At 33.1% G+C, this 12,170-nt stretch overlaps 1 protein-coding gene across 2 annotated transcripts in view; it reads right to left on the bottom strand.

Moving 5' to 3' along the window:
* The window catches only part of LOC125073863 (ribosomal protein S6 kinase alpha-5-like), a 107,966-nt gene that overhangs the window by 43,450 nt on the left and 52,346 nt on the right, over positions 1-12,170 (bottom strand). For both annotated transcript variants that reach the window (XM_047684944.1, XM_047684945.1), the window contains exons 5-6: positions 4,148-4,263; positions 3,272-3,460 (exon numbers count right to left, since the gene is read on the bottom strand). In XM_047684944.1, the coding sequence (XP_047540900.1) occupies positions 3,272-3,460; positions 4,148-4,263 (305 nt within the window). The remainder of the gene's footprint in view (positions 1-3,271; positions 3,461-4,147; positions 4,264-12,170) is intronic.

Raw genomic sequence — 12,170 nt, forward strand, 5'->3', positions numbered from 1 at the left:
GCGTTCGCTAATTTGGGTATAATACTACTAATGTAAAACGTCGCTGTACGCGTTAAAGATGTTGTGATGACAGACCTTTTCGTATTGTCGGGTAATCATTTAAGTGTGTCGGGTAGTTGTGATAAATTACAGATTAAATTAATGTATTATGAAAACGTATAATTCGAAATATTTATATTTTAAGTCAAATTAGTCATTAATTGTATTCTGTACATTAGAGGCTCAGGGGTTAGAACTCGTGCATCTTAACCGATGATTATGGTTTCCAAACTCAAAACAACTAGCTGAAGTAGCTTTGCCCACACAAATCTTATAAAGGCACTTAAAAAGTCTTGTAATTAACCTGATTGGTCAAAAATACACAAAGTTCATACAATGATTAATACTTTTATATTCCTCACTTAAGAAATGATTGATTTGCACACTTAAAGAATGATTTTCGTGATAAAAACCTAACTAATGTGTGGGATTGAAACTAACTCCATACCAAATTTTATCTAAATCGGTTCGGTAACAGACTTTCGAATTTATAATATTAGTAATGATTCCTTACACTGTCGAAATACTACCGAACCATGAGATCACCTTACTCTCTCTCACACACACAGACACATACACAAACCCTCCAACATCAATACAGCAATACGAAGTATTTATTGTGAGTTTGTAACTTATTACTGTGAGTGAGCCTATATCACAATCAACACTAAACTAACTTTAAAATTTAGTTAGTTAGTTACATTACAAATAAAGTGGAACATTTAAAAATACCTGCCCGTGTTTACGTGAACCAGTTCACGGTAATTAATGACGATAATAGTCGCATATGGCGCCTTATCGACAATGTTCGTACAAATTATATTGTTATAATAAAATGTACTATTTAAAATCAACGACTAGTTACTATTCGTGCTAAGGAAATACTTCAAAAGTTAGTAATAACATATCTACGAAAGAAATGGCAAGTAGAAGTCCACAACCAACAACCTTCCTCTAAGAGAGGTCTTTTGGCAATACACTATTCCCTGAAATACGGGTATATTTCCTCACGATGTGCTCCTACAACACCGAGCACGAGGCGAATCAGTACATTATGTCGGCACGGGTTTGACCTTTGTTTAAGAACCCACGCAACCTGTCACTGGGGCCATATTTGCTCTTTCACATTTAAATAACTAGTAGACGTCCGCAACTTCGCTGACATTTTAAGGTATAAAAAGTAGCCTATGTCCTCCCTTGGATTTCAAGCTTGCTTCGTATTAAATTTCATCAAATTCGGTTCAGTGTTTTAATCGTGAACGAGTAACAGACAGACTGACAGACAGACTTTCCCATTTATAATGTAAGTATAGATGGTTGAGTTATCAAAAAATATGTAAATAAGCTTTTAGTTGGTGGTAGGGTTTTGTTGGGGCCCTCGGTTATGAGTAGTAGGTACATACCCGATGTACCACCCACTCATCAGATATTCTACCGTCAAATAGCAGTACTCAGTATACCGGATCACAACGGTTTGAAGGGAAGACATAACATCTTAGTTCACAAGGTTGGTGGCTCTTTGGTTATGTAAGGAATGACTAATATTTCTAACAGCGCCATTGTCTATGGGCAGTGGTGACCATTTACCATCAGGTGGCACATTTGCTCGTCCGTCTTCCTATGCAATGAAAAAAAAACAGTTCATTCGAAAAGCTTCATTAAAACAATCTAGAATAAATTCTCAAAAATTTGACCATTGAAAAATCAATTCACGGAATTTCCTTATAGAAAAAAAACTACGCCAAATACGAGATCAAGCAAATCTTTTGTTGTGTTACAATTATAGCAACACGTAACCATTGCTGTGCAATCGTGTGATAAGTTTACAACTTTCTCGTTACATTCATTGCGTTCTACAGCTGAGCGTGAAAAACTGTCAGTTCAACCGACTCCGAGGATAAGTGATCTCTGTACAGCACCGCGCAACATAACATTAACTGCGTTAAATGTAAACTAAAAAAATATATATATTTTTTTAATTAATATCATTTTCAGCTCGAATTATCATTTGAAAATCTTATGAACATAGTTTAGCATATTTGTTCTATATAAGAAAAGGACTATTTAATACAAAACACTTTTCAATTTATAAATAACTATTTATTTTCAACGAGCATTCGTACGAGAGGAATTAATACGAGCAAGTTAAGTTTAGAAAATAATTTAAACCGCCCAAATGAGAAAAATATTATCTAAAAGAAAGTGTAATCTTCTCATGAAGGGTGATAGTGACAGTAACCAAAAATGTGAATCTTAATCGATGATTGCGGGTTCAAACCCGTACAATTGAATCTTACACTAAATTTCCATATGCTTAATTTTTGTTTATAATTCATGTTATGATCTGCGGCGAAGGAAAACATCGTGTTAAAACCAGCGCGTGCCAATTCCAATAAAATCTGTAATACTAACTCGCATTGGAGCAGCGCGGTGGAATTAACTCCAAAAACATTATTTTTAAAAGGACAGGAGGCTTCAGTCTAAGAGTGGGTCATTTACATGCTGCTACTCTACTTTACTTTTTTTTTTTAATTCAAATATCTCTTTGTTTCCAGTACACTGTCAAAACCACGGTTATACTTAATGGTAATTTGCCAGATTATCTAGGTCAAGCGCTTATCAAAACACTTCCAATAATTATCTAATATTTGTAACTAAATAGGGCAAACTAATATTTTTATTATCACCGGCATAGTTCTATTGTGCGGACAAAAAGAGATCGATCGACTAATGGTGACACGTGCGAGGGAGGAACTGATCAGGATTATATATAACAGGAAATTTGTATTTGTAACCATCATGAACAAATTCGTCTGTTCGTATTTTATAAAGTAATATTCGTTACCTGCACAGTTCGCTCAACAACTGATTGACTACCGGAATTTTTGTTACGCTCATTTATCGATTGAGCACATAAGGGCCTCAACCACCCGTATATTATCGTAAAAGCTGGTGGGACCTAAAGCACTCCCAAGGTAGGTTAATCTTTTCATATAGTTTACATAAATAGGATAACAGTCATTCTTTTTTAAATTATAAACATAGACGAAACGAAAACTAACGAACGAAATAAATAAATGTCACATAAATATAAAGCCTTAAAAATTTCTCGTCTAATTTGGACAATTACCGCCTTATCACTAAATAAACTCTTCTAAACAATCTGATGGAGATAAATATAAGTCAATATGTATCTTAAATATTAAATTTCTAATAATAAAATGTTACTCACGATATCATGACCCTGGCTACCGCTGCGTACGACTTCAGGCGCCATGTACTCGATGGTACCACAGAAGCTGTAGGCTCTGCTTTCACCACCGCAGAATTCCTTCGAGAGGCCGAAATCTGTCAGCACTATGTGCCCTTCCGCATCCAGCAGTATGTTCTCCAGTTTGATGTCACGATAGATAATGCCGAGCTGGGGAAAGGGAAATTGATCGACTTCGATAAATTCATTTAACGTTATATACATCTAAATGCTCTCAAAATCGAGGTAGATATTTGACACTCATCACATATTCTACCGCCAAGAAGCAATAGATAGGACATAACATTTTAGCTCCCAAGGTTGGCGGCGCATTGGTGATATAAGGAATGGTTAATATTTCTTACAGCTCTAATGTCTGGCCTATTTGTCTGCCCGCCTACATATCATAAAAAAGTTGCTAGATTTTTTATGTAAACGTCAATATGGTAGATGAACTTCATTGTAACATATCATTCAGATTAAACGCTCCTGTGATGATGCTATATATACAAAATATGAAACGGCTTTAGCCGTGTTTTTTAAACGCACTATTCGTTTGACTTCGTCAATTATTCCTTTTTTGTATCAACAATTTTGTCGTATTTTATAACATACTTAATACCATAACAAACAATAACATCTAAGATGTTTTATTCATGCAGTAAGACTTACTTACATTATTTGTTATTATCATTATACATTTAATAATAATAATATTTGATAAATAAACAAACATGTAGAATTAGAGGAATGAGGTCCATGTTTCACTCATCGCATTGAAGCTCAAAGGCTACGACGAGAGACGGATGAACTGTCATAGATGAAATGAAAAGATGAATGTATGTTTCTGTAAATCACCTTATGTAACTGCTCGAGCGCCAGTATGATCTCCGCGATGTATATACGAACTTCGTTTTCGTGGAAATGTTCTCGTTGGTAGAGATGCGTGAACAGCTCCCCTCCGGCGACGTAGTCTGTTGACAAATGTTTCGATTAATACATTTATACGAAAAATATGTAAACTATTATCATTATATTTTTAATAAACCTTATTTTAAAAGCGCAAATGAGATTTTCTAAGTCCAATGTGTATCTTTGTGTGTCTATGGTATCGTAGTTCCTAAACGAATGACAAAACTTTGATTTAGTTTTCTTTTGTTTGAAAGGAAACTTGAGATCGAGAATATTCTTAGCTGAACAGATGTTCTTAAATCAAAGATGATCTTTTCAGCTGTTTGTCGAACATAAACTCTATATTTCATATTAAGAAATATTAACTCCGTCTAATTTTCTGTAAACATTTTACAGAATAGTTCTATCAGAATCATTGTTTAGTGTTTAAATATTCAACTAACTATTGGTTTCGATGACTTCCGGCGGGGGAAGTCCTCGATATCAGACCTACCATAATATTTATTTATATTTTAATATGCACTATTTATTGTATCACCGATATCATAACGTCATATCTTAAACTTTCGTGAGTGCATCGTCATAATTTTCGTCTGGATTTATTTTAAATATTTCTTTACTAATATATATAAATCTAATACCAGAAGATGCAGCGTATTTTGGAAGTTATAATATATTATATTACATAAGCTGTCCTTCGGAGTCCTCCACTTTAAATTTAGACTATTGACGTGACCAAGCGTGAATTGCATATCGTTGTTAAATATAAAATAAATATGCAAACATGCACGAAAGTATATAAGTACTCACCATATAAATGCAAATGTATTAAAAAATTCGATAATTCAAAATGCATAATTTAAGAAATTTATAGATAGCAACTGGACATCTTATAATAATACATTCAAGTAATTTGCATGTATTGTACTGAACTTCGTGTCTGCTTTCTCTATCAAAAACAAGTAATTGTTTTGAAAGGGTAAACCCCTGCTAAAACGAAAGCCCCAAGTACGAACTCAAAGTAAATCACGATCAACATTTTTTTTTAATTGCTTACACGCTGTTTAGAAAGAAAGGGATCGGAATGTAAACGGTTAACAAAAACATGTCATCTCGTTTTGATAAAAACTTTTTGTTATTAAAATTAAAAATAAATATTACATTTTTAGTCGTATAATTGATCAGTGATTAGTAAGGGATGAAATATTACTTGTATATCTTATAGTAATAATGTTTTTTTAAATTAGAATATTCATAGATTACTCAATGGTTAGAAGGTGCGCATCTTAATCGATGTTTGCTGGTTCATACGCGGGCAAGCACCATGGAATTTCCATGTGCTCAATTTGAGTTTGTGTTTATAATTCATCTCATGCTTGGTGATGATGGAAAAGATCACGAGGAAACCTGCACGTCTTATTTATAACGAAAATCTGCCACATTTATATCCACCAATACGGTTTTAGCAGCGCAGTGGAATTAGCTCTAAAACTTTCTTCTCGAAATGAGAGGAGGCTTTATCCTTGCAGTGTGACTTTTACAAAATAAATGAACTTCTTGTTACGTTTATAATATTAGATGAAATATTTAAATATAATCAACAATAGGCTATTTTTATAAGATTATTATACGAAAATTATACTTAATAAATTATAATTGTGTGTTGCTGACGGTACCTTACTGGATCGATTTTAAAGTACTCACAGTTGAGCATACTTGAACCATTTTCACGAGACGTTTTTAATACTGTATCAAACTTTGGTGGTATTATATCTAAACTAGTTCCGAAACTGTGGAAGGTGCCAGATGACGTGTGAGGAATTTAAATATTGAAAGTACTGTTGAAAAAACAAACGCATAATTTGAAGCATAGATTAGCAAATGTGTTTATGTAGAGGTACTAGAACAAGCAAACTTTTTTTACAAGAGGATAATCTATAGAATGACATTATTATAATTTTTTAAAGATTTGTAGCAATTTCTCTTTTTGAGAAATTAGTTATAGTCCTATTAAATTTTCCCATAAGCTTAAAGCTTGCGCTAGGAGTGGGAACGATAATAGCTCAAGACTTAGAACATTTTTCAAGATTATACGTGCGTGGTCTTTCCGAACATCGGTTTCAAAGGCGACCAAGTTGTAATATAATTTAATAACATCTACGGACTCACAGTTGCCCGTGCCTTTTTTACATTCTAATTTAATACAATTTGGCGTTTTATATTTTATATTATTACTGATCAAAAGCAGATCATCGCTGGACTTCGAGCTAGTCGTCTTCTTGGAAGACGTGGACCACACCGACTTATATACATTTTTTTTCCTCATACATTATAATTAAGATAAATAGGGAAAGTTAGTGTGTGTGTATATATATATTTATTTACCCAGTCTACACTTAAAGTGGTCCCACATTTTAGTTTCACACAAATCGTCCCAACAGGTTATGGGAGTGTGAGCACCTGTGTTTGCGTATATATCCTATATATTATATATAATATATCCTGCGCCGAAATCAGTCAAGATGACATCATCAGTAGTATTTACGAAACCTATTGCAGCAAGGAACGAGTTAAGATCCATACAGTCTTATGTAATTAATAAGCAAATAACGAGTCTGGTTTTCTAAATAGACCCAAGTAAACCTCCCACTTCGTGCTCACTGAAGGTAATTGAGATTTTAATCAGATCATGAATTAGCTAGGAGATGCTGAACTAGTGTTGACCTAGATACAGCGACATCATAAAGCGTATAAAAAACTAAGTATACGTTATACGTTTAAAAAGAAACTTTATATTCAGAATGTCGCTTCCATAATATTCAACTTTTCCGTCGTCCTCGAGCCTCTTTACGCTTTGACGTACATTGAATGATAGATGAAGATCGTTTCTTTACGCGTATTTATTTACAAGATATTACTTGGAGGTAGAACTTTCTTCAAACCCCTCTGGGTAGATAATACCCTCTCATAAAATATTCTAACGCTAAACTTAGTATTGTTGAGTTATGTGAAGGTTGAGTGAACCAGTCTACCTATAGGTTCAAGAGACAGTACATTTCTGTTTCCATGGTTTGTGGCCTATTGGTGATTTCTCACGGCGTCGATACCAATGAGCGGAACACACACAATTAAGAGGCCCATTTGTCCTAACCTAATAAACTATATAAAAATAAATGAATTCCTTATTTGGGGTACCTTTCGTTATCTTATGAAGTATGTAGTATATATGTTACTGTAAAGGCTCGCACAAAACCTAAGATTTATCGACATTAATTGGTTGGTAAATGTAAATATTTATTATAAAGGGACGACTTTTTCGGACTTTTACCATTCCAACCTAACCTAACCTACCATGTATATCCTAAGATTTACCAAGTGAATGATGGTGAAAGTTCGAATCACAAAGTTTTATGGACATTTACCATTCATAATCGGTAAATCTTAGGTTTTACTGGAAAATTTTAAGATTTACCGTAGTTCGAGCTTTTACATTAACACATACAATACGCTAAAACAAACCTCATGACTTAAATTAAAGCTTATTATTGTGATCTTACAAATATTCAATGCCCATGGGTGTGTTATTGTTAGTCAACCGAAACGTTCTAACGGACTTTAATGACGTTTGAAATAGAAGTAAATTTAGTCTTGGACCTGGTACGTTGAACGATTATTATAAATTTACATAATTTTTAATTAAAACTGTTATGTAATGTTATATTCGAATTTACGCCTAGCAAAGCGGGTCACAAAGATAATTGGTAATAAAATGCAAATTAATAGTTGCATTTAGCAGTTACCTTGTCACTTTAGTTGGGAAATAGGTTTTAAATAGAATCGTAAAGAAAAATAAAATAATGAGCTTAATAATAAAATAAAATAATGTGTCTAATTTCAACGAAATTCTGCCACATGTGTATTCCATCAACCCGCATTGGAGCAGCGTGGTAGAATATGCTCCAAACCTTTTCCTGAAGGGAAAGGAGGCCTTAGCCCAGCAGTGGGAAATTTACAGGCTGCTAATGTAAAAAAAATATAGAAATATTTAAATCCGATTTAAAGCAACCGAAGTAAATTAATCAAATATATTAAGCAAAGTAAAGACTTCAAATTTTTTTACAATTTCTCAAGATTACGAAGTTTAAGTAATAAATCAGTCCAAACAATTGACATGACAACATAGATACATATAAAGTTCGGCATCTAAACTAGACTACAAATATTGACATAGAAGTCCATGCTCTTTGAAAATTAACAGGACTCGCCGAATACGATGACTTCGTAGAGAACTATTTTTCTCATTATTTATTAATGAAGTTGATGTTATTACTACTTACGTTAAGAATTAATATTATTGTACAAAACAATACAAGAATATGTGCAGTATAAAAGGCTTATTAAGTTGTGGTTCACTAGCTATTTCTTCCCCTATTTTAATTAGGTTATTTATTTACCATATACCGAGATGTAGATAGATCTTTTACGAATTTCAACAAGATTACATAGATTTTAGGTTATTGTAAACTTGAAACACATAAAATTTTGTATGAATTGGGTATCCATATTATACTTAAATGAGATATGTCGCCCTGATTTCGGCAAGGGTGACCAGCCAGCTATGCTGGACACATTGTAGAGCTCAAGGGTGTCCGAAAACACAGAGGCACTCTCTATTCACCGGCTCTCATAATCCGATGCTACGGCAAATCCTACACGACCGGCAAGAGTTCAGGCGCAGAACCAACTCCTAGTTTCAATACTCGGAGCTATTTCTATTTTTTCAATACCCAATAACATTTATCGGCCCGACCTGCTTTTTGAGCCCAAGAGCTTAGGATCTGCGGCCTTATAACTAAATACCAAACCAACGATATACTTAAATGTACAGATATATAGGACAGATGTAATTAAACAAATATTACTAAATTACAATGAAAACACAGATACCAGTTATTTATGAGTAAAGCTACGCGTTACTTTTGTGTAAGCAACAGACAAACGTGGGAGGGATGTGTCCCTGACCTACACGCAAATTAATAAATAATTTATTATCCAGAAAATAATTTATTCATCCAGACCAACGATTCCAAAAAACTTAACTATAAGAAACATAAATAACACGAAAATTTGATAGCGAAATTAAGAAAGAAGATAAATAATGTAAATCTATTATGCTGGAACAAATTGAAGTAGACTAGAATCAAATTTATTATGCCAAGTCTGAAACAAATGTTCATTATTTTTGGTATATTTGAAAAAGTCATTCGAGGCACTAGTGGCGTAGCGTGCATCATAGAAGTGCTACTTTAAAATTTAACTCTCCTTTTTCGAAGTTATAATGGTCTACATTTTGAATCACCAACTTTTGAGGATTCCGTATTTAGATTCTGTATTTTCAGAAGGATTGTCTGCGTATTTGTATATATAAAATTATGCATATTTCTTTTTAATAAAGGCCTTAAATAATGAACAAATTTTATTTAATTTGAAATTAATTACATACAAAAATAATATAATCTAATATTCATGACATCGGAACTGTAAGAAATATTAATCATCCCTTACATAACCAATGCGCCACTAAGCTTAAGAATTAAGATTTTGTTTGTTTGATTGTGCCTAAGTGATGAACCGGAGGTGCCCACCCAGACGGACTTGCATAAAGTCCTTATACCGTATAAACGTTTCCTTATATATATCAATGACCATAAGTTATCTATAGAGTTCTCGATAAGTCTAAACATGCCCAAAAAAATCTGGAGCAACAAATACGGAACCGTCCACTACACTGTATTATCCTTGAGCGTAGAGCGGGAGAGCACTAGCATTGTTTTATATAAATGTAATATCTAATAGAGTGCAGTACAATACCGCTAATATATCCGCACCATTATGATATTGTTCTATCGTTGGCTAACCGCTCCTGAAGTAGCGTGGACGTGGGATGAGAAACGAGCGATTTAATGCAATTGGGTACGAACTTTGATGACAAAAAAAAAATGCTACATATTAAAATTACGTAAACACAAGCTAAAGAAAAGATTCAACAAAGGCGCGGACAATAACACTATGGAGATACTATTGTTGGAAAAGAAATCAGCAGACAAGGGAAACGAATCTTAATCCATAAACATTGACTATCTTGGAATATTAAACATTAATATTATATCCCTTTAAAATGAAACACGACAAAACTAAGTAGTACTGTTTAACAGAATAATTCTTGAACTTTTTTAAACATTGTATCGTGATATTCATTTTGGCGATATTCATTAAAATCTTTGTTAAAAAAAAATCTAAACGCAAGGCCCATGTAGCCGATACGAAGCAGTACTATAGCTCATTCGGTCCACGTGTATCAAGCACTGGGTCATAAAGTTCATAATAGTATTATAACCCGCTATTACCGTATGACTTGTTACACTTATTCTCACAGTGAACGCACGTGCAACATCTAACAATAGGTCCGCAACTGGCTGCAGAAATAAGCTGGTGGAGAGGTTTTTTTACTTTTCGTTTAGACCAACTAGATTTAGCCTTTGTCTTGATGATTGAATGTTCTCATGCTTGAACATAATGTTATATTGATTTATACATATTTATCTGATATCTGAGATGGATATCAGATATATAAAGATCTGGTATTATAAATTATTTAAACATTTTATTATATTTTAAAGCCGCAAACACAATGCGAAACTTAATTGAAGATGTCAGATCGAAAGTATCGCTGATATTTGATGCGCATGATTATTTTAGTTCATAATTCATCTCTTGCTGGGATTGAATGAAAATATCACGGAGAACATCATCAACACACTAAAGCTCCTAATACGAAAATGTTCTAAAACTCCTCGTAAGAAAGCCTTTGCTTAACAGTTAAATTTACAATGCGTTATTTTACAAACTTTTTAATAATGATATACATATTTAAGCAGTGACGAACCAATTTATTCAACACGTGGATTTTATCTATCTTATACATATAACAGGATGTAATCTGAGTACCAACGAGTTTCACACGTGCAAACTATATTCATAGTAAGGCTTTAATTATAAACAATTGATTTTAACTTCACTTTATAGATGAGACTTCCCTCTAAAATATACCCTAAAAGATTTTTTATTATTTTACAATATTTAATTCGTCCTTCAGGCAATCTGTGTCATGGTGAGGATTTAGTAATTTATTTTTAACTAAATCCCTGACAAGTTAGACTTGAAATTTTGATAGTTCAGGATGTATGACGACAATATCAGACACAGAAGGATAAATTCTGCTATGCTATACATTAATTTGTTTAACACTTGTCTATATCGTTTCATCATTACCAAAAACCTATAGAAAATTAACATTAAATCGAAATCAAATAAAAATTTAGATTCAAGACTACAAAACGTTCAATAAAAATTGATAATTTAAAATTTCAATACATAAACATTACAAAGAACATTAAAAGCGCAAATCTCTGCCTGCAATAGTCTTCTTAATGGTCCATAAATCATTAAAGTCTAACGAACATAAGTTCACTAGCAAACAATAGCCGAGCCGCGTGAAAGAAAAAGTGGCCGGCGTCCGGTAGGTCAAGGCGTCTGGTTTCGGTTACGTAACATCTGAATCGCGATGAAACACTGGATATAGAAGGCTTAAATAGGTTTACACTAATACTACGATTTTCTCATTATATATAAACAATTTTTCCGTAAAAAAAAGTATAACTCGAGGAAATGAAATTCAACCTACGTTAGTTTATATTCATAGATACAAGTAACATAATTTAAAGATTAACTCTAACTTTTAAGACACCATTGTTTTGATTAGCTTGCATATGGATGAAAAATTCAACCATTATATACTATAATTCACGCAAATAATAAGTGATTGAAAACGGTTGATTTGAGTCCAAAATCTTAAGTGAGAATACTGAATGATTCTTTTTCTCAGTGGGTCGAATACGACACCATAGGC

Source organism: Vanessa atalanta, chromosome 26 (genome assembly GCF_905147765.1).
Source record: "Vanessa atalanta chromosome 26, ilVanAtal1.2, whole genome shotgun sequence".
In the NCBI taxonomy this organism is placed as follows: Eukaryota; Metazoa; Arthropoda; class Insecta; order Lepidoptera; family Nymphalidae; genus Vanessa; species Vanessa atalanta.